The 23878-nt window shown below is 38.7% G+C and overlaps 1 protein-coding gene across 7 annotated transcripts in view; it reads right to left on the bottom strand.

Annotated features, from left to right (window-relative positions):
• PCDH9 (protocadherin 9) overlaps positions 1–23878 on the bottom strand; it is a 703877-nt gene that overhangs the window by 371818 nt on the left and 308181 nt on the right. The window contains exon 2 of one of the 7 annotated variants that reach the window (XM_042838946.1): positions 8682–8747. The exons of the other annotated variants lie outside the window; for them this stretch is intronic. Within the exon in view, the coding sequence (XP_042694880.1) occupies positions 8682–8747 (66 nt within the window). The remainder of the gene's footprint in view (positions 1–8681; positions 8748–23878) is intronic. 7 annotated transcript variants of the gene reach the window in all.

Raw genomic sequence — 23878 nt, 5'->3', positions numbered from 1 at the left:
AAGTATCCCCTGTGAATACAACACAGCCAGAGTATTTGCCTCAAGTACCTGTACTCAAACACATGAGGAGTGGAAAACAAATTGCTGGGGACCAGTACAGATTCCATTGGAAAAGTGGAAAGTGGTTGTGTTCTGTACTGTTGACAAGTAAAGATCATGATGGGTGCAGCTGCAAGTTTCTGATACAGACTGATTGATCAGAAAAAGGAAAAGAAGCCTTCTTCAGAAAACTGGAAACTTTGGAAATTTTACAGTCAGGAGTAATTGGGGTGGTGATCAAGGGCAAGTGAAATATCTGGCGATTTTCTGAAAGGACAAAAACATCAAGAGATTTTTGGCAATTATCAAAATCTACTTTCATACAGGTGAATGACGAACTCGAGGAGGGACTCAGTAGGACCAATTACTCAAAATAATAAAATAAAAATAAAATAGTCAATAATAAAATTTGAAAAGCACTTATAAACTTCATGGATTTGCTTTGTAAGGTCTGGTAGGAAACTGCCTTGGAGGACAAAAGAATCCAGAAGTACTGGCAGATCGATGTCAACTTCCTTGAAGCACAAGAAAAGCTCCAAATTCAAGCAAACACTGCATAGGGTCAGCATTGATAACAGTGAGTTTTGACTGAGTTTATTTAAGCTACAGAAGGCAGTGTTTTCTTGAAGTTGACACTAATGAGGACTAGGATTGTGAATCATAAAAAGAAAGGTGTCTCATCAGCAAATGGAAGGCAAAGGAAAATTTGGTAGTGCTACTCAAAGTCATAGGGAATCTAATGACATATGACATAGGAAAAGCTAAGTTTCTACTCATAATGACAGTCTCAAGAATATCAGCTTCAGTGTGCCTGTTCCAGGATTTGGGAGACTGAAGAATTTGGGAAATCCACAGCAGAAGGTAGAAACCAGTTCAGTAAGCAGGATGTTATAAGGGAGTCATTATTGTTTCAAATAAAAATAAACTATTACATTCTGCATGTTTTCTACTTCAGAGCTGGTTGGAAGCTGAAGCATATGAAAAGGGGCTACAAGAGCTTCATGTGCTTTATCCCGAGAAGACTGAGGGGAGATTTAATTGCACTTTCAACTGATTGTGGTAGGACAGGGAGATATAAAGCAAGGCACTTCTTGCAGGTGCACAGTGATAGACTGATAACCGAAAATGTTGATACAAGGAAGTTGGTATGAAGGAAGAGTTTTTCACAAAAGTGATCAAACTGGGGAACAGGGAACCTAGCAAGACTGTGGCAAGCCTTGGAGATATCCTTAGAAATATTCAAAACTTAACCTTAGCAAGGCCCTGAACAACCTCATCTAAATTAGCTCTCTGATTAGAGCACTGCAGCAAATGACCTCTGAAGGTCCTTTCAACATGCCTAGACTTAATACATTTACAACTTTCATTCTTAAATAAATTTTCAGTGGATAATAATTTTTTTTCTGTGTAATTTATCAAAGTTAATCTTCCTAAACATTACACATTTTTATATGTGTATATTTTATATACACATTTTTATATAAGTTCAATTTTTGACTGCCTAAAGTACTCCGATAATGCTATTAAAAGTATTATCAGATAAATAATCTGAATGAGACAGCGTCAAATAAGGTGATACTGTAATAACAATAAAAGTATTGTACTACTTTGCACAATATGAGATCGATCTTTTACACATACACACAAATAAGTCAGAAGATGCTAGGAAAAAAAAATAATAATAATACTACAAAACCTTTTCCCCTTCTGACACTTTTTTTGGTTCCATTAAAGTCAGTCAGAAAGTACAATTAGCTGGTTCAGATTGTTTTTCAGGATAAGGGGTGATAGAGTTAGAAGCTGATCTGTTCGCAAGACACAACTGACAGCCCCACACTAACCTAGAGTAACATATCATGAAAAAATATCAGGAAACTTGATGAAAAGCCATATTTTCTTTCTCTTCTTCCTGCAGAGTGGAAATCCTCAAGGATATTTTCAAAACACAGATTGGAAAATCACAACAAAATTTGGTAGAAGGATGTTTCTTCTAATTGTAGTTATGACATTTAAATTAAGATTATTTGATTACTCAGCTCTTTCTCTCCTCCATGACGGATACATCTTTGGTTAGAGTAATCTTCACTGTGATTGTGAGCAATGTAAAGTAGTCCCACCTCTGTTTTTCCTCAGATCCCTGAGAAACAAGGTATAATCTGAAGAGTTAGAGAATAACTAGCTTTCTTCCAAATCTCTTCTTAAGTATTCACCAGAAAGCTAATATTTGTATAGATACACCTAAAGGAACTTTGCTACCCCAGGAGAAATTTTGCTGAACTTTACACAGGGTATAACAATTCTTAGAGTAAGGAACAGTACAGAATAAGTGTGATATTTGATTTTAAGCTAGGTCTTCACTCTTAGTTACAGATACAATTGCTCAAAGCCTTAAGTCTGCCTGATTCAGATGTACTGATGACCTCTTGCTGTTAGTAGCACTGGAAGGAACACATGAGGCTCCTGTTAAAATCAGATATGAAAAAAATCCTCATAGGAGACTATTACATTATTTCTGTTAAGAAAACATGCCTCAAAAATATCTCAAGAAATTCAGCAGCCAAGTTCTTAACCTATGACTTCCCTTTTGTCCTATATTTAATTACTGTATGTTTTTGCCATGAAAAGAAGCAAGAGGTAGAAGAGAGCTATTTAAACTATGTAGTCTCTTTAATGTAGGAACTAGAGGAGATATCTAATAGATCAAAACCCACATATTTTAAAATATTTAAATATTATTTACAATTAATAATTCATGACTAATGGTGTCTTCTATCTCTATTTATGGAGAGACAGATATAAGTAAAAATAACATCTTATTTTATATATTTAGGGAGAAATTCTTTAATTAAAAGGAAATCCTTTATTCAGAAGTGATGAGCAAGTGGAACAGGTAGTCTGCAGATGCTGTGGATACCTCACCTCTGGAGGCATTCAAGCCTAGGTTGGATGGGGCTTTAAGGAACAGGCTGGCAACACTGTCCAGGGCAGTGGGGCTGGAACCTCTAAGGTCCCTTCAACCCAAAACTTGCTGTGATTCTATGATTTTCTGATTCAAAGCGTCACATAGTTTAAGAAAAGGTAAAACTGTCATATATTTAAATACTGACAGCAGAGTCCTGCTTCCAAAACAGATTTGTAGGGAATACTTCCCCGAGAGACAAAAAGAAACACTCTTTATAAAAGATTATGATTTTCACTAGATGCCAAAACAAGGCTGAGACATAAAATCTAAATTTACATTCTCAAGTGGGGCATTAGATGTGTTATAACACTGTTCAGACTGTGGAATAGGACTTGCTAACATCACAACAGAAAAGCACAGACAAGGAGGATAATATAGAATAATAGGATCATTGAATCATCAATGATGAAAAAAGCCTTCAAGATCATCAAGCCGAACTATCAACCTAGTATACAGAGTCCCGTCTCTAAACCATGTCACAATGCCACAGTGTTAATATGTATGAGCAGTCTGGATGTACAGTTGTTTAAGGCAACAGACAGACATGGCCTAACCATGTTAATTAGTATACCATATATGTCATTTTTTCTACACATATCACACTCTTAACTTTCTAAAACACACAGGATCCTGTTGATCAAGGTATTGGAATATCGTATAATAAAAGTAGAACAGATCTATCTTCACCCCAGTAGGGCGCTTTGTTTTCCATATGGCACTTCATCTGCTTCTGCAGTACATCTGTCTCGCAGAAAACATTAGATAGTTAGACTCACTAACAATTACAGGCTGCAACAAGTTTAATTTCAATTACAGAAAGAAAAGAAAACAGCTGGGATACCCATAGGGAGATGCAGGCACCAAGAGGGTGAAAGAAAAATCAGAATGGCACATTGAACACTACTAATTAGGGAGAAATGAAGTCAAGATACAAATGGAAGCCTTTATATAAATACCTGTCAGTTTTATTAAACTGCAATTGAGACAGAAAAATAGTACTTAGTAGACCAGTATTTTTTTTTTATTTATTTAAATGATTCTGAACTAAAAAAGCAGCTTACTTTTGGAAAGAAGATCAAAATAAAACCAGATATAAGTAAGATCATTATTCGTCCAACATCTCTTGGGTGAATTACACTCAAGTTAAGGCTTTTCTTTAGTCTTCTTTTAGATGGGCATTGAAAGTTATGGTCAGAACAAAATACAAATTGTTGGAAGTTTCTTTCAGGTTAATAACAGCATCTACATATGAAGACTCCAAAAATAAAATTTACAGAGCATTCAAATTCTCAGAATCCTGACTCAATCAATTATCATCTAGCCTGAACAGTTGAGAAAAATACACAGCTTCAAAAACTTTTTATGCAGAATAGTTTCTACACAGTCTACTGATTGGAAACCAAGCCATTTACAAGGAACATACTCAAATGAGATACCTGAGTACACGCAGATTTTATCTTTTAACTTATGTCTTTACTGACAGTTCAGTATCTCTTTAATCTCTCAAAGAACTTTAGGACAAGCTCAGTCGTGAACATCATGCACTCCATCCATCCATCACAAGTCTACCCCTTCCTTTTGCTTTTGACTATTCCATGCATTCTTTTGTTTTTTTCCCTGTATGCATGCAAACTCTCAGATGTGTATAGGGAGGGAGTTCTCTTCCCCAAAGGAATGGATCATTACATTCCTAGAAGGTATCATTTTAACTACATCTCGTGAGGTAGAGTCTACTCAAAAGCACTGATCACATAAATGCCACCATGACTACATCTGCCCCTCTACAAATAACTAAATTAACTCACTATAAGCTTAAAGACAAAGCATGTCTTTATGCATGTACTCCATGCTGAAATTGTTGCTGACTTCACACTGCTGTAACAGTGGGGTGGGAGACCAGAGAGTGATAGAGCCCTCAGTGACAACTGCTAGTTGTCTTTACATATGGATTATACCAAGGAAACCGGCCTGAGGATATGTAAATAAAGACACAAGACTGCATGGCCCACTAGCTTGATTTGTGGCTTATGCCAACGACATGATTTAGAAAGCAACATACAATTAAGATAATAACCATTCATTGGTAAACACATCCATGGATATCCAGCATCATAAAGAGATCTGAGCATGAGCTGCTGCGTACAGGGCCCCAGCTGCCAATCATGACCCAGACATGCTGCATAGTTGGAGTCAGTGTCCTGGTTCTGCATGTTGATCTGAACTAGAATGAAAGAAGTGATGTCAGTATGTGTGTGGTCATGTATGTGTGCTGTAGAATAAATTTCATAGAAGTGAAATTGCCATCTATCTGCTAAAATTTGTCTCACATGCTAAGTACATTTTAGATTACTCATCACTGAGTGCTGTGTTTTTGTTCCTATTTCCATCCCATTCCATACTAGTTCATCCACGAAATCATGGCATCTGAACTGCTGATAAACAGGTATACCATACTATTACCCAAAAACTTCTGCATCTAATGTTTGGGCCCAGCTACCAACTACTATTAAAAGCAATGACTGAAATCTAACTTCAAAAAAATAGAAAATCCATGGGGTGTGAACCCTTTTTTAAGGAGGGGTTTTGTTGTTATTCTTTGTTTGTTTGTTTGCTTGTTTTTCCTTCTGTTACAAACTAAGTTACTCTGAATGTGCTTTGAGAATGTGCTTTGCCAAAAAGTCTTCAGAAAGAGGCTATGTAATTGCTGTTTGCATGAGCAAAGAAAGAACTCACAGGTAATTCAACCATTAAAATATAAAAAAATAATAAAAGCAAAACATCTTTATTCATTCTCAATAATAAATTGAAAAAAATGATTAGTTTTCATTCATTCTATGGACCATCAACACTATTTTGCTATTTCTCAGAGTATGATGACATATCAGTATGAAAATTGAAAAAAAAATATTATAAGTGGTTTCTATAAATCAAGTAGTTGAAAGTATTTTTCAAAGCTGAATGTTTACATCAGTGGGAATGAAGCCTGCTGCCATAAAACAAAACAAAACAAAACAAAACAAAACAAAACAAAAACAAGTAAAAATACATAATAATTGCATAAAAATAATAATACATAAAAATGCATAAAAATAAAATTAAAAAAAAAACATAAAAATTCCACCCTAAATTTCATCAAACAGAGCAAAGAGAATCACATATATGTGTTAAAAAATAAATAAATACAACAAGCATGGCAAATAGTTTACTCTTTTGTTTAACTCTCTTTATATACTAAAACTAACTAACTGAAAAGATTTGTCTGATTAGGAGCATGAATTCAGAACATGTAAAATCTTCCAGAAATTAGTTTAAAACTTTGGAAATTTCCCTCTACTTGAGTGACTTTAGAACTTAGTTTCTATAAGTTAACATCCAATTTCCATTAAAATGATTTTCCTGACAACTGTAACTCTTGAAAGATCAGCTTTTAAAAGGTAATGTATAGAATTATACTTCCTCTCAAAAAAGGTGAGAAATATTGATCTTGGTCTTTGATGTAAGACTATACATGGGACTCAATATTTTGTAATTAGTATCCACTGAAATCAAGTATTAGAAGTCACAACTTCTAAAACAGTGCAAACTTGTACCCAAATACAAAGAGGCATCAAAAAACAGAGCTAGAGGCTAAGGTGCATGTTTAGTTCCATTTGATATTCCACTGACTGAATGCCTCCTATTGTTTAATGTTGGCTCACAAAACATCAGAGGCAGAGGAGCTGTTGCTCTGACAGTAGTCTGATTATTCCCACCATTCCATTTTATTACTGCCCAACAGATGGCAGCAGAAGGGCAGACTGACAAAATGGTGTCAAAAAAAAAGGGCAGACTGACAAAATGACATGATAGCACATACAAAGCAGAGGTCTGTCATTGAATTGTTCCATGCAGAAAAAAAAAGGCAGCCGCTGACAATCGTAATTGCTGAACTTTTATGGTAACCAAATAGTGAAGTGATGGGTGATGCATTTCATCAGTGGTGACAGTGGTTCAAATTTTTATGAGCGCAGCATGTGTCTCTTGTTCATAGCTGGCAGAAATGCACAGCCAATTGCAGTGAATACGTTGACAATTATAGTTTTGCATCTGATAATTCCTTCTGTTAAATAGTGTTATTGTGTTCTTTGTGTCTGTAGTAGTTTCCATGGAAATAAATAGGAGGTGTTACTTTCAGAGCAATTTATGTAGTTCAGAATGGTCTAATTAGGTGTCCATTTTCCATTGCTTAAAATAGGAATGTAAGTATAGCTACTTATGCGTAGGTACCTATATTTTTAGTAGCTGAAGCCTAATCCCAATTATTAGCGTGCTCATTTTACTTTGTCCTGCATATGACGATCTTTTTTTCCTTCAATATTTCCTTCAACTTTCATGTTACTGAACTAATATATAAAAACAGCATTCCTTATAATCAGAGAGAAGAAATACGTTCGATATCCAGATGTCTGTATTATATAGTACACTTACTGAAATTCAAAAATCTCATTCAGAATATTTTACAGTAGGAAATGAAAGCAATTCTCCTATCTGTGAAATGTCAAGACTGAGGGGGAAAAAAAAAAAAAAAGTCTATTAAGGCTAAAAAGCTAAGTATTCTGTAGCAAGGAAATATAATTTTAAGTTGAATGTCTGTCATTAGAAACTTGTCATTTTCGAGGAAATTTTCTTTCTCTGATGTAGCTTAAAGCAGCTGCCATAGAATGGTTAGTTTTGGTGAAAGAAGGCTAAATGATGGAGGAAGAGACTTACTGTAAGCTTTCAGTTTGAACAAATGTAAATAAGCTTAAATGTAATTAAAAGTATCATAAGATGCAACCAAATTCAGATTGCAGTTATTATTTTTAACCTTCAAAAGACATCATAGTTCTGAACTTCCACATAGCATTTTGTAATATAAGTTTAGACAGGCTCTCTTCAAAAAGCTGACAGTGAAGAGATCCTGAAAGTTCTATTTGGATTCTACTGTACTTTATTTCTCAAGTGAAATAAATAAAATAAGGACACACACACACACATACACAAGATTATTATTGTTGTTATAATTATTATTATTATTTAAGAAGGAGCATGGAAGCTGATGGATTAGACTGGAGTTCTGCACAGAGAAGAAACTGTGAATCTAAATAGACCATAGCTCCTCTTATTCCAGAATTTTAGAAATCAGAACACTCAACCCTGGTTCTCTGATTACTGACCCTGAAAGTGAACAACAGCCAGCATCTGCTGGACTCATTTTCAGAGAAGCCCACATGGTGCTTCAAAGGAGACTGTTATTTTCCTTGGCTTACTACTAGGTTGGAGTCCAGAGTGTTATACAGAACTAACAAAGAAAATTGCTGGAGAATGGTACTATTCGGTAGGCCCACCTGTGAACTGTGATTTGTTCTGATGGCAAGAGTTTATCTTCATAAAAATAACAAAAGAATCGTATTACGACCTTCAGGTGAGTAATTCCCCATTCCCCTTAGATGGTAGTTCTTGTTCACTATAAGCATTACTTCAACCTCAAACCAGTGTGAAAATATTGAAAAAAAGAGGATATGAGCTTGAATAAAGTTGCAGAATGTCCTTTACGTCCTGCAGGATTTTTGCCCGTTGAATTCAGTTACAGCAGGGCCCAAATTACCTAACTGAAAATTAAATGTTTATTTTATTTATTTCAGTGGATCTGGTATCTTACCACCCATGGTTTGTCAGGTACCCAAATCTCCCACAAGTACTTCGGCATATCTCCAAATTTCAGTGCCTAAAAAGCAATAATATTTAAATAAAAAGGTGTGTCATTCTTACTATAGGTCTTTAGATAGCCCACCTCCCCAGCAACCCAATATTGGTCATACATAGAGCAAAATGTGAGCAAATTTCTGTTGAAGGAAGATGTATATCTTTTTATTAAAAAAATTCAAAAAATTCAGATGCCATAGCTTGGTGTTACCAAACATATGCATTGTATCACTAAAATGCTATGTTAAACATCAGTTTGGTTTCTGAAGGCTGACTGTGTAACATGTTGTTGCACCAGGCAACAGATTTTCAGATGCCAGAGCAGGATGTTATTTTTTGTTGTTCTGTATAGTGAACTACCAGCTGAAATAGCTGTCTCATAAGAATAAGATTTCTTTTTTAATTTAATGCTCTATTAAGCTTTTTATTAGGATATTGTTAATCAACACTGAGACTCTAAAAAGCAAAAACAGCAGATCTTTAAAACTACAACTAAATGCGTTCAATGTGGGAGCATTAATGGATGTTCATTCTGTGTTACTAACTGCTGAAAATAAATAGTACTATGTACTTCAGGTTCCCTCAGAATTCTCAGGCACCTTAAAATACCATGTCTTCCAGGTCTTGAATAAGAATGGCTGTATACGTGTGTGACTGTAAGATAATTGTGGAGGGAAAGTTCAGTAGGTTACCAAGTATGAAGAACCTTCAAAACTGCATATTACAATAGGAATTGAATTGCTTATCCACCTTGACAAACAAATAGAACCACAGTAATTCTGAACAATTTAATCCAGAAAATCACATGTATTTGAAAATATAGTCTAAAATAAGGTACCAAGGCAGTACCAGCCCTTTTTACTGTTCTCTTTTATTGGAGAAAAGAATGCTTCCCAGAGAGAATGTTAAATTAAGAGGAATGTATCTGGAAAGTTGGACAATTTCAAATCTATTCTTAGTAGAGCAAAAAGCCCAAATTGCAAACAAGCCTTCAGTGCACCCTATTCAAAAAGGATTTTATTATTCTGTACAGAATTGTTTATCCACTCCTTTGCCATCATATAGTGAACAAAATCCTCAGAAAACTTTATATCAAACAGTGCTTTTAGTTGCAGCAGAAAACATGTCTCTTCCAAAGTACTCCCAACAGATACCTCAGATATTTCATACAAGTTCTGTGTTCTTGGAGAATTATATCATAGTTCTAAAAGCTTTTTCAGTAACTTCCCTTGAAAGCAGAAAGTCATCTTAATACAATCTCATACAAATACTTATTTGTATCTACCAAAAATATGCTCCTCTGATATCTGAAGTTACATTTCCAACCGGCTTCAGAAGATCCCTTCTTTGCCATCTAAAATTTTACTTAGAATAAAATGTTATGCGAGCAGAAATGTTATTTTGTCTTACACTCTGAATCTAAAGGTACTTATATAATCCATGGAGATCAGTGAGTGTAGCTTAAGAAAAGGTGAAATGCACAGAGAATGTTTCATTTTAAAATCTTCCTATGCCTCCTCTGGTACTTTACATATGATTGTTTTCCTCATTTACATGAGTACAAATGAAGTGCAGTTCACCCAAAGGCAACAGAATTAAATTGGTGAAAATGCAGAGAGAGGGTCCCTGTGGAGCAAGCTTTCTTTTTGGAGTGTATATTGCACAGTTCCATCCACTTTGATAGAGTGGTGAATTTCTGAAGTCAGACTGTGTGCCATAATATCAAATATTTTATTACTTGTTAGAATGTCACCTCTACATAAATCAGTCACCTTTACAGAAATAGTAAGCACTGTTTTTACAAAAAATAATTGGAAAGGAATCACAAGAATAATTTCAATAACAACAAATAATGAATATTTTCCCCATTCTCTTAGATAGTTGAAAGCTTATCTAGGCCATCAAAATGAAACAAGAATGAACAGAAATCAAACACTATTCATACAAAAACTGCCAACTGAAATGAAAAATATGTGGTATCATTAAATATGAGGCCTTTTTTCTACACGACTGCTTTCCAAAAAGACTACTGCAACATAAGAGTAACAGATCCTCCTGGAAGCTATGCTAAGCCACGTGGAAGCGAAAGAAATAACATGAGACAATCTGGACAGCTTCACCAGTGGCAAGTCCTCTCTGACCAAGCAGCATATTCTTCTATGACTGCATCGATGGACAAGAGAAGAGCCAGTGATGTCATCTATTTGGATTTCATTAAGGCTTTTGACATGGTCCTCTACAATATCCTTCTCTCCAAATTGGAAAGATATGGATTTGATGGGTGGACTGCTCAGTATATGAGGAACTGATTGTGAGATTGTACACAGAGTGATGGTTAATGGCTCAGTATTCAGATGAGATCAGTGGCAAGTGGTATCCCTCAGGAGTCAGTACTGGGCCTGATGCTCTTCAATTGAATCCTCAGCAAGATTGCAGATGACACCAATCTGTGTGGTGAGATTGACACACAGACAAGGGATGGAATGATATCCAGGGAGACTTAAATAAGCTCAAGCAGTGGGCCCAGGAGTACCTCATGAGGTTTAACAAAGCCAAGTCTGAAGTCTTGCAACTGGGTCATGGCATCCCACACTATCAGTACAAGTTAGGGAATGAAAGGATTGAGCACAGCCCCGCTGAAGAGGACCTGAGAATATTGGTGGATTGCAAGCTGAGCATGAGCCAGCAATGTGCCCTCACAGCCCAGAAAGTCAACTGTTTCCCCACATAGTCCATTGGATGGTACACCTTCCCTATGAGGACAGGCTGAGAAAGCTGGGGCTGTTCAGGGAGACTTACAGTAGCTTTTCAGTATCAAAAGAAGGGCTATAAAAAAGAAGGGGACAGACAGAAGAGTTTGTTGTAATAGGACAAAGGGGACTGGTTTCAAACTGAAAGAGGAGAGATTTAGATTGGATAGAAGAAATTTGTTGTTGTTGTTGTTGTTTGTTTTTGTTTTTTTTTATCACAAGGATAGTGTAGCACTGGAACAGTTTCCCCAGAGAGGTGATGGATGCCCTCCATTCCTGGAGACATTCAAAGTCAGGCTGGACGAAGTTCTGATCAACCCTATCTATCTGTAGATTCTCTGTTCATTGCAGGGGAGTTGGACCCTTCCAACTCAAAAGACTGTATGATTCTAAGTAAAACATATTTTATCTTGGGTTTTATAATAATTAAGATCATTACATACTGCATGGCCAGCAAATAGACCAGGGGAAGTAATACCTTCCCTGATTCTCCACCTTTCTACAGCTTCTCTTTCCTACAAGTAGACAGTAGAAAGAGGTAAAGAAAGTGGCTCCTGCTCTCTAGTTTTACAAGTGACAACTGAAACTAGAATTAAATTTGGACCATGCGCTTCACTGAAATAAATTACGAAAGAATTTATGAAAGAAAGAAGGTTTTGATGCAAGAAAAACAAACAAAAAAACCAGCCAGTTTCAGTAGGAGATGAACCCCTTTTTCATGAAGTCAGTGTAGAAAATTCTCCCATTACTGAATGTGAGTAAACTCATGATTCATTAAATGGCTTACGACTGCCTTAAACTTTTAGACATGGATTTGGGTTGTCTTAAGTATGTACATCTTCTTTCTCAGGAAGTGTTCAAAATTCAAAATGTTTTGTCATCAAACATACAAGACATGTTTCTGCAAAACTTTCTATTAATCTCTCCAACTCTTCCTCTATTTCATATAATGACATCATCAAAGCTTTCAATCAAAATAAACAGACTTTTTACTTCTTTTGTCGTTGACAACTTAGAAACAAAAAGTTGAATATTTTGAGGGAAACAGTTTGTGAGGAGAAGGGAAATAACAAAGTCAGCATCATAGATGAGATTGCAGTTGAACAGAAAAAAAGTAACACACACAAAACAAACAGTAAGAAAACAAACAAACAAATAAATAAAAACAACTTGCCAGTTGCTTTCTCCCAGTAAAAGAAACAGACAGAAAAACAGACCTGCTAAAAGTAATGAAAACAACCTACTGTGTCATCATTTTATGCAAGAAAGGGAGATTAGTCTAAGACTCCTACAGTAATATGGATTTTTCAGCTGACAAAAGCAATACTGCATAAAATCTTTTCTGTGCTTTATTTCTAATTACTTTCTATCCTTTAATGAACAAGAAAGTACGTGATCTTGAAAGTCCTTGTGCAGTCAAAACTCCCACTAAAATTAATGGGACATTTTTTCCAGCCTAGAAGCTCTGAGATCAGGCCTCAAACTTAGCTCTTTCTAAGCTTTTTCCATTAATCAAACATTTTAAGATTCCATTGTTCTTCTTCTTTTTTTTTTTTTTCCCTTCCTTTTTTGTTAAGATCATATATTCAGAAATAGAGATACCAGAAATCATACTTTTGTCCAAGGAATATACTTTATTATCATAAGCATTTTAACTCCCTTTTACAAGTGAAGCCCTGATTCTGATTGTGAAGAACCTCGATTACCTGAACACCAAATTCTCAGTTACTCACATTTCCAAATAGTTTATAAAAATGTTAGCGCTCATCACGTGTGGAGGTTAAGCTATCTGAATTATGCAAGTGAATGTGTGTACGTAAGCTTTCTTGTCAGTCAAACCTTCTTGAAATTAATGGACAAAACCAAGAGATTTTCAATATCCTTATGCAGGAAATAAGGAGTTAACATACTGAAGTCCAAAGCATATTTTCCCATGTAGCCTCACACAACTCAGAATGTATGCCTAACTTTACAGTGCCTAAAAGAAAAAAATGTATATGTCCTTACATGGATGCCTCAATAAATCACAGTGATTTTTAGACTGTTGGTCACTCACTTCAGGAAATCAATAATTCTTGTACAGATGTTTCAAAAAAAGATACCATATTTTTGGCTGTAAGTTATTAATGTCATTACTTCATCACTATTCTTAATTTTATCATACAGAACTACTATAAGCTCGTGCAGAGAAATAAAAATAAAATGCATGGTAGCTTGTCAAATCAGGTAGTACTAAGAATAATGTAAAAAAGAAAGGAAAATGTATGAGACCTGTTTATGGTTGATCACCAATAGGCCTTAGCAGGGACAATTTCCTTTCTTCTTAATCTCAGATGGCACATTTGTTAATTCTTACTCTTAGATGGCACAGGGGCAAGTGAGAACTAACAAACAGGAGAGCACTATGTTTAATTGTTCATTTAAAGAGCCTATACACTAGCTATATTGCAGAGGCATGCCATCTGGAAATGACATAGTTCTGCATGGCTTCTTACACAGGATTTTACCTTTCTGGTAAGATATCTTTGAAGGTTCTTTACTATGGCTTTCATTTTTTAAGAACTCAAGAATAATGAGCTACTGATATTTTAATTAGGGTTAAGATAATATTAAATTAGGGTTGAGATAAAAGATGCAACAGATGACAGAAAGAAGGAGAAATTAGGATGATGGGCTGATTTGTACTCTGACACATACATATGCAGACACAAAATATCTATGTAATAAACATTCAGTTGAAGAAGTATCAGATAAGTTCTTGCCAACTCACTGCATTCTTGTCTTTGCCAGCTGGCATTGTTTAAATTGACTTCAGCATTTTGCCTACCATTTGCCTTTATTTTCAAATGTAATTTGAAAGACATGGAAAATCACAGAAAAATATTAAATAAATAATACCTAATGGTGATGATTCCTTCTCCTGGGAAAAAAAAGAAAAAGCAATATTGCCTGTTTTCAGGGGGAAAAAAAAAAAAAAAAAAAAAAAAAAAAAAGAACACAAAAACAAACCACATAGGCGTAGCTACTTTTTGAAGGATAAAGTAAAACCTTACAAGTTAAATTGTAATTTATAAACAGAATGAAATTAAGATTTAACAGTCAGCGTTAGAACTGAAAATTTCATAAGGCATACAGTTATTTTCCTGGGTAAGCATTTAACTACGTTTTTAGAAAGACAAATGAAGATTTTTTTAGGCAAAGAAAATAAGCACATTTTTCACTGCTCATTTTTTAAATCTATTCTAGAATCTACCTCTAATGGTGTGAGAGAAATGTCTTGGATAGCACACACACACACACGCACAAAATCTGTACCATCAGAAGAAACAGCAAAAAAAAAGACTTCATAATCAAAGTTTGACTTTCAAGGTACGCCTATTTCTCATATAGCTTATGTGTTTGCAACATAATACTCGATAAACCATCAGAACTTTTCTGTAAGAGTCACATGTCTTAGTTACTATTGCTCCATCGGCCTATGTTTCCTGCTTTTGTCTCTGACTTGTTTATTAAAGAAATCTCTGTTACTTGATTAGTCACTGATAAAATGAAATGTAAAAAGGAAATAACAATGTAAAGACAATGCAAATATAAAAATAAGTTAACTTTATGCACTGTAAAGAGAATTAATTGTTCTCATCTGCTTATTGTTTATGTCATTAGACAGGTATCTAATGTTATCACGTGAGGTACTGAATATATACAATTTCAATAGAAGATATTCTATATATTCTATAGAATATCTTCCTTATTTTTAAGACAGACATCTAGATGTAATCCACACATAAAGACATCATAACGCAATAGTTAATCAAGAATAGAACAATAGAAGAGAATCATAGAATCATTAATGTTGGAAAAGACCTCAAAGATCATCAAGTCCAACTGTCAACTCATTACAACCAAGTCCATTAAACCTTGTCACATCTTGAACACCTGCAGTGATGTGGACTCTATCAGAGCCCATTCCAATATTTCACAGAATCACAGACCTCAAGGATCATGAAGCTCCAACCCCCCTGCCACATGCAGGGCCAACAACCTGCACATTCAATACTAGACCAGGCTGCCCAGGTCCCCATCCAATCTGGCTATGAACACCTCCAGGGAAGGGCATCCACAACCTCTCTGGGCATCCTGTTCCAGCACCTCACCACTCTCTCTGTAAAGAATTTCCCCCTGACATCCAACCTAAATCTTCCCTCCCTCAACTTAAAACCATTTCCCCTTGTCCTGCAGTTATGTACCCTTTCAAAGAGTTCATTCCCTTCCTGTTTGTAGGCTCCCTTTAGGTACTGAAAGGCTGCAATGAGGTCACCCCACAGCCTTCTTTTCTCCAGGCTGAACAAGCCCAGCTCCCTCAGCCTGTCTTTGTAGGGGAGGTGCTCCAGTCCCCTGATCATCTTCATGGCCCTCCTCTGGACCTTCTCCAACCCTGTCTTTCTTGTACTGGGGGCTCTAGACCTGGACACAGTACTCCCGATGGAGCCTCACAAGAGCAGAGTAGAGGGGGACACGTAGAGGGACAAGTAGAGGCTGTCCCTGCTGGCCACCCCTTTTCTGATGGAGCCCAGGGTACCATTTGCCTTCCAAGCCGAAAGGGCACATTGCTGGCTCATGTTAAGTTTTTCATCTATCAAGACCCCCAGGTCCCTCTCCACAGGGCTGCTCTCAAGGACCACATCCTTCCAGTCTGTACAGATGCCTGGGACTCCTCTGGCCCAAGTGCAAAACTTTGCACTTCGTCATGTTGAACCTCATCAGGTTCACCCAGGCCCACCTTTCAAGCCTCTTGAGGTCCCTCTGAATGGCATCCCTTCCTTCTACGGTGTCAACTGCACCACTCAGCTTGGTGTCATTGGCAAACTTGCTGAGGGTGCACACGATTCCATCATTGATGTCATTGTTAAAGAGCAGCAGTCCCAAGATAGACCCCTGGGGGACACCACTCGCTACTGGCCTCCACCTGGACATAGAGCCAGTGATGACCACCCTCTGTCTGCGGCCTTTCAACTAGTTTCTTATCCATCTTGATGGGGGAGTGGTCCACCCATCAAATCCACGTCTCTCCAATTTGGAGATAAGGATGTGGTGGGGGACCATGTCAAAGGCCTTGTTCAAGTCCAGGTAAATGACATCGGTTGCCTTCCCCTTGTCCACCAATGCCGTCACTCCATCATAGAAGGCCACCAGATTGGTCAAGCATGACCTTCCCCTGGTGAAGCCATGCTGGCTGTCTTGGATCACACGCTCATTCCTCATGTGATCAAGCATGTCGTCCAGGAGGATCTGTTCCATGATCATCCCAGGCAAAGAGGTGAGACTCACCGGCCTGTAGTTCCCAGGGTCCTCCTTGCTCCCTTTCTTGTAAATGGGAGTGACGTGACCCTTCCTCCAGTCTTCCGGGACCTCACCTGACAGCCACGACTTTTCAGATATGATGGAGAGAGGCTCAGCAACCACCTCAGCCAGCTCCTTCAGATCCTTGGGATGCATACCATCCAGCCCCATAGACTTGTACACATTCAGTCTCATGAGGTGATCTCGGACCTGCTCTGTCCTCACAGTGTGGGGGGATTTACCACCCAGGTCCCCACCTAGAGGTTTAGGGATGTAGGGTTCAGGGACATGAGAAATACTGGAATCCTGGTCGCCAGAGAAGACCAAGGCAAAGAACTCGTTCAGTACCTCAGCCTTCTCTTCGTCTGTTGAAGCAAGTTCCCCTTTTGCATTTACAAAAGGAGGTACACTTGCTTTGGCCTGTCTCTTCTGGCCAATGTACCTGTAGAAAGTCTTCCTATTATTTTTCACGTCCCTCACCAAGTTCAGTTCTGCCTGTGCCTTGGCTTTCCTGATCCCGCAAGTCCAGATGGCATTCCTGTATTCTTCCCAGGTGACACACCCTTGTTTCCAGAGCAACCACTCTTCTATTTGACCACTCTTTCAGAGAATAAATTGATCCTAATATCCAACCTGAACCTTCCCTGACACAACTTGATGCCATTCCTTCTTGTCCTGTTAGTGTTACCTGGGAGAAGAAGCCAAACACCACCTTGCCACAGCTTCCTTTCAGGGAGTTGCAGAGATCCATAAGGTCTCCTCAGGCCTTCTCTTCTCCACACAAAACAGTCCCAGTGTCCTTCTTTATAAGACTTATGCTCCAGACTCTTCACCAGCCTATAGTTCAGTACAGATCTTTATGGCTGCAATAGATTTGGGCTGACTATTAATGACGACAGTTTATAAGCAGGTTCATCCACAGAAGATTATATTCTCACTCTGCAAATAACAATTTTCTTTAATTTTTTGCTTCTTCAGTATTCCCTAAAATTCTCCATGAAAACTTCCATCCTTATCTTAAGAGCGAAGACATGACCATATAAGATAAAGAATAATGTGTGGTTCTTGAGAAACAGGTGAGTATTATTTAGACCTATGCGAATACTCCCACATGTAATAAATTGGTGGCTTCAATTTAGCTCAAAGTAGATGTGATTTATCTACCAAAAACCACAGATGGACTACATACTTGTAACACTAAGGTCAAAGATTCAAACCACTACTTGACCAGCTGTGACTGGCTCTGTTCATTTCAGTGCATCTCTTTTATGGATCCACTGTGAAAACAGTGGATGCTGAAGTACTACATACCATGTTTCATGGGTGTGAGAGTCTTTTACAGTGAAGGCTATGGAAGGCTCAGTTATACAAAATATTGCAGTATCCAGAGAGAGAGAGATCAAGGGAGAGATCGTTTCAGTAACTGCAACATTACGCTAGCAAACTGTATACCATGGGAGAAAAAAAAAAGGCATTCACTTCTGACACCGTCTTCAGATATTTCTAAATGCTAAGTGGCAATATGCTTAAAAAGAAAGAAAGAGAAGAATAATCTCTCTTTAAAAGTAACAACATCTCTCTCTCTCACTTTCTCTTTCTCTCAGAGACATCATACTATGTTGTGAAGAACAACCTTTTACACCTTACAAGAGAATTCTAGTCTGGTGGGAAGACTGTTAGTCATGCAAACTCACATTTTACTGAAATCCCAAAGATAGTAGTGATTTAGCTTTGAAACAGGCACAGTGATTCAATGTACTAATTCCTTCTCCTAGTTTAATGCTTTGACTCCAAACCTGTAACCTCCTTCTGCAAGCTAGAATCCATACTGGGAAGGAACATATAGACTGAGACATTTTTGTAATGAATTACACAGGTGACAAAGCAATTCTCTGCTAAGAAGTGAACAAATTATGAACAGCCTTCTCCTTGAGAAGGAGGGATACAGTTTTTTGCTGCTACCATTCAATGAAAAGAAGTACAAACTTCTGATAATAGCCTGAAGAAAATGGTGTCAAATTTACTGTGATCTGTTTATCTCCCCAAAAAGAACAGCAATGAAGTAATCCAAATGAAGACCATGAGGATATCAAAGAAACAAAGCAATGCTCACAAAGAAACTTTAAAAATTAGCCTGATTACAATCATTAGGAAGTGATTGACTGAGCCTTCTGTTAATAACTTCTCTCTGTCATGAAAAGAAAAAAAAATATTTTGTCAAGATTTGCGTAAAGAAACTACACTGTTACAGATATTCCTATTCAGTTATCCATAGATTTTGTTTCTAGTGAACCTCATCTTATTTTCTGTTCTGTCTGAATGTTACAAATTTTATCCCAGTACTTACACTGATGTTAATATTAGAAGGGTGAAGAAGGGGCTGTGCTGAGGTTTACAATATTACACTCCATCTCCACCACCTGGTTTTTGTGCTTGGGATTGGTCCAACGCAGGTGTAAGACCTTACATTTGACCTTGTTGAACTTCATGAGGTTGACAAGGGCCCACCTCTCAAGCCTGTCCTGGTCCCTCTGCATGGCATCCCTTCCCTCTGGCATGTCAACTGCACCACTCAGTTTGGTTTCATCTGCAAACTTGCTGAGGGTGCACTTGATCCCACTGTCCATGCTGCCTACAATTATGTTAAATAGCATTGGTTCCAATACTGATCCCTGAGGAACACCACTCATCACCAGTCTCCACTAGGACATTGAGTGGTTGACTGCAACTCTCTTGAGTGTGGCCATCCAGCAAGTGGTCTATCCATCAAATCAATTTATCTCCAATTTGGCAACCAGGATGTCATGTGGGACGATGTTAAATGCTTTGCATTTAAGTCCATTAAGTCCAGGTAGATGACATCAGTTGCTCTTCCTTCACCCACTGATGCTGTAATTCCATCATAAAAGGCCATCAAGTTTGTCAGGCGTGACTTGCCCCTGGTGAAGCCATGTTGGCTACCACCAGTCACCTCATCTTTGTTTTCCATGTGCCTTAGTAGAGCCTTCAGGAGGATCTGCTCCATGATTTTGCCATGACAGAGGTGAGACAGACTAGCCTGTAGTTCCCTGGATCTTCTTTTTTTCCTTTCTTGAAAATGGGGATTATATTTCCCCTTTTCCAGTCAGCAGGAACTTCACCAGACTGCCACAGACTTTCAAATAGGATGGATAGAGGCTTGGCAACTTTATCTGCCATTTCCCTCAGAACCCATGGATGGACTCATCAGGTCCCATACATGGACTTGTGCAATTTTAGGTTCTTCAGATGGTCTTGAAACTGGTCTTCACTTACAGCAGGCTTTTTCTTCCTTCTCCCAGTTCTTACCTTTGCTTTCTGCAATTTGGGTGGTACAGCTAGAGCACTTGCTGGTAAAGGCTGAGGCAAAGAAGTCATTTAGTACCTCAGCTTTCTCTGTATCTCTCATGACCAGGTCCCCAGATTCCTTCAGGAGAGGGTCCACATCCTCCCTGGCCTTCGTTTTATCACTAATACACCTATAGAATTTCTTCTTGTTCCCCTTTATCGCAGAATCACAGAATTGTAGGGGTTGGAAGGGACCTCTAGAGATCATCGAGACTAACCCCTCTGCCAAAGCAGGTTCCCTAAAACAGGTTGCACAGGTAGGTGTCCAGGAGAGACTTAAATATTTCCAGAGAAGGAGACTCCACAACCCCCCTGGGCAGCCTGTTCCAGTGCTCCATCACCCTCACCGTAAAGAAGTTCTTGCGCACATTTGTGCTGAACTTCCTATGCTTCAGCTTATGTCTATTTCCCTTTGTCCTGTCTCCACATACCACTGAAAAGAGACTGGTCTCACCACTATGGCCCCCATACCTCAGATATTTATAAACCTGGATTAGATCCCCTCTCAGTTGTCGTTTCTCAAGGCTAAATAGACCCAGTTCACTCAGCCTTTCTTCATAAGGGAGATGCTCCAGGCCCTTCACCATCTTTGTGGCCCTCCGCTGGACTCTTTCCAAGAGGTCCCTGTTTTTTTTTGTACTGGGGAGCCCAGAACTGGACGCAGTACTCCAGATGAGGCCTTACCAGGGCAGAGTGGGAGGATCACCTCCCTCAACTTGCTGGACACGCTCTTTTTAATGCACCCCAGAATGCCATTGGCCCTCTTGGCCACAAGGGCACACTGCTGGCTCATGGCCAACTTGTCGACCAGGACATCCAGGTCCGTCTCCGCAGAGCTCCTCTCCAGCAGGTCATCCCCCAGCCTGTACTGGTACATGCAATTATTCCTCCCCAGATGCAAGATCTACACTTGCTTTTGTTAAACCTCATTTGGTTTCTCACTGCCCAGGTCTCCAGCCTGTCCTGGTCTCGCTGAATGGCAGCACGGCCTTCAGGCGTGTCAGCCAATGCTCCCAGCTTTGTATCATCAGCAAACTTGCTGAGCGTGGCCACTATCCCCCCATCAAGGCCATTGATGAAGATGTTGAACAAGACCGGACCCAGCACAGACCCGTGGGGGACACCACTGGTTACAGGTCTCCAGCCAGACTCTGCACCACCAATGACGATCCTCTGTGCTCTGCCAGTCAGCCAGTTCTCAACCCACCTCACTGTCCACTCATCTATCCCACACTTCCTCAGCTTTGTTATAAGGATATCATGGGAGACAGTATCAAATGCCTTTCTAAAATTGAGGTAGACTACATCTACTGCTCTTCCCCCATCCACCCAGCATGTAACAACATCACAGAAGGCCAGGTTGGTCAAGCACGACCTCCCCTTGGTGAACCCATGCTGACTACTCCTGATAACCTCCTTCCAGTTGTCCGGAGATGGCATCAAGCACAAGCTGTTCCATCACCTTTCCAGGGACAGAGGTGAGGCTTACAGGCCTATAATTACCCGGGTCTTCCTTCTTGCCCTTTTTGAAGACCGGAGTGACACTGGCTATCCTCCAGTCTTCAGGCACCTCCCCCATTATCCAAGACCTCTCAAAGATGATGGAGAGAAGTTTGGCAGCCACCTCCGCCAGCTCCCTCAGAACATGTAGACACACCCCATCAGGTTCCATGGACTTGTGGACCTTAGTACTGCCTAGGCGCTCACGGACCACCTCTTTCCTGACTAAAGGGAAGTCTCCCATTCTCCAGACCCTCTCACTAACCTCCAGGGTATGGGAAACCTGAGGGAGAGCCTTTTCTCTGAAGACGGAAGAAGGCATTCAGTATCTCTGCCTTCTCAGCATCCCCCGTTACCATAACACCCCCCTCACTTAGTAAGGGGCCCACATTCTCTCTAGTTTTCCTTTTGCTGTTAACATACTTAAAAAAGCCTTTTTTATTATTCTTTATAACTTTAGCCAGATTCAATTCCAGGCGGGCTTTAGCCTTCCTCATTGCATCCCTGCAGGACCTGACTGCAGGCCCTGACATTCCTATATTCTTCCCAAGTGGTCAGACCCTTTTTCCACATTTCATGGACCTTCTTCTTTCCTTTGAGCTTGAGCATGAGCTTCTTGCTCATCCACACAGGTCTCCTGCTACCTTTTCCCAATTTCTTGCTCACAGGGATGCACTGATCCAGAGCTTGGAAGAAAAGCTGTTTAAATGCTGACCAGCTCTCAGATGCCCCCTTACCTTCTAATACCCAAGCCCACGGGATAGCTTCAAGTAGGTCCTGGAAGAGATCGAAGTTGGCTCTCCTAAAGTCCAGGGCAGCAATCCTACTTTGTGCTTTGCTTCTTCCACTCAGGGTCTTGAACTTTAGTCCCTGGCTAGATTTTATTCCACTTGGATTTTAGCTTTTCTAACCTGATTCCTGTCTGCTCAGAAAACTTCTTTGTAGTCCTCCCAGAAAGCTCTTTCCTGCTTCCACTTCCTATAGACTTTCTTTTCGTGCCTAAGTAAGCTCCTTACTGATCCACAGAGGCCTCCTGGTATTCTTTCCCACCTTCTTTTTTCTTGGGATGCACTGCTTTTGGGGTTGGAGAAGATGATCCTTGAATACTGATCAGCTTTCTTGGGTCCCTCTTCCCTCCAGAGCTTTATCCCAAATCACCTTTGCCAAGCAATTCCCTGAAGAGGTTCCCTCCCAAAGTCCAGAGTAGCAAGTTTGCTACACAGCCTCTTTGACACCCTATTGATTTTGAACTCCATCATTTCATGGTCACTGAAGCCAAGGCTGCCCTTGAGCTTCGCATCACTCACAAGACCTTCCTTTTTTTGGAGTACATGGTCCAGTGTAGGCCAAAGGTGTTGATCCCGTTGTCACCCATCATCTCTCTCTCTCTCTTTATAATATATATATGTATATATATTTAAAAGATATCTTTTTATGTTCTGAAAATTTCTTCTTCATAAAAAACGCCTTCTCAGATAGTATTCTTGTCTTCAAAAATGTTCTAATTTATGAAAGAAAAGGCTAAATTGGAAGGAGAGGTCAGTAAATACATGCTGTCTTTGCAGTATTTTGGATAACAAGCATGTTCTATTCATTTCAAAGAACAAGATAACATTTTTCAACAAGATAACGTGAAAAGGTCTGAAAACTTGGCTTGTTATACCATCCCATACTAATCCTGACATTGCTAGCAGCTGATTTGTATCAGTATAACAATATAGTGTAATTAGTAATGGTAATATTACCACAAATAGTATAAACAGAACTGCTCTGCTGCCTTTCAATTAATTCTGTAAGCATGTTAATAACATATCATCAAGCATCAATACAAATCCTTGACAGTTTCTGGAAAAAAGATTGTGCGTGTCTAAGCAATTTTCTCATATACAGGTTTTCTTTAGAAAACTTGTTGTCACTATTCCATTTAGATCCAAAAGGAATGTATGCATGAAAGAACCTCAGCTAAAGAAGTTTGACTGCTAGCCAAGAAAGCATAAGTTCAACAGTCTGTATTAACTGCTGGCTGGGATAGGTCGTAGGTACCACAGCACCAAATGGATTTCTTCTTTAAAAGATGTCAAGTAGTGAAGTGAATGCTTTTCATTTTCTTTCATTTTCAAAGGGGAACTCTTTGAATGTCATAAAACATCATTTTGACAGTATTTCAACAAAGACTTTTAGAATGAAAACAGATCAG

The sequence above is a fragment of the Centrocercus urophasianus genome, unplaced genomic scaffold, assembly GCF_019232065.1.
Source record: "Centrocercus urophasianus isolate 14NV4802_14NV808 unplaced genomic scaffold, USGS_Curo_1.0 seq_9, whole genome shotgun sequence".
Classification (NCBI taxonomy): Eukaryota; Metazoa; Chordata; class Aves; order Galliformes; family Phasianidae; genus Centrocercus; species Centrocercus urophasianus.
The sequence above is the reverse complement of the archived record's forward strand: the minus strand, read 5'-3'. Positions and strand labels throughout refer to the sequence as shown.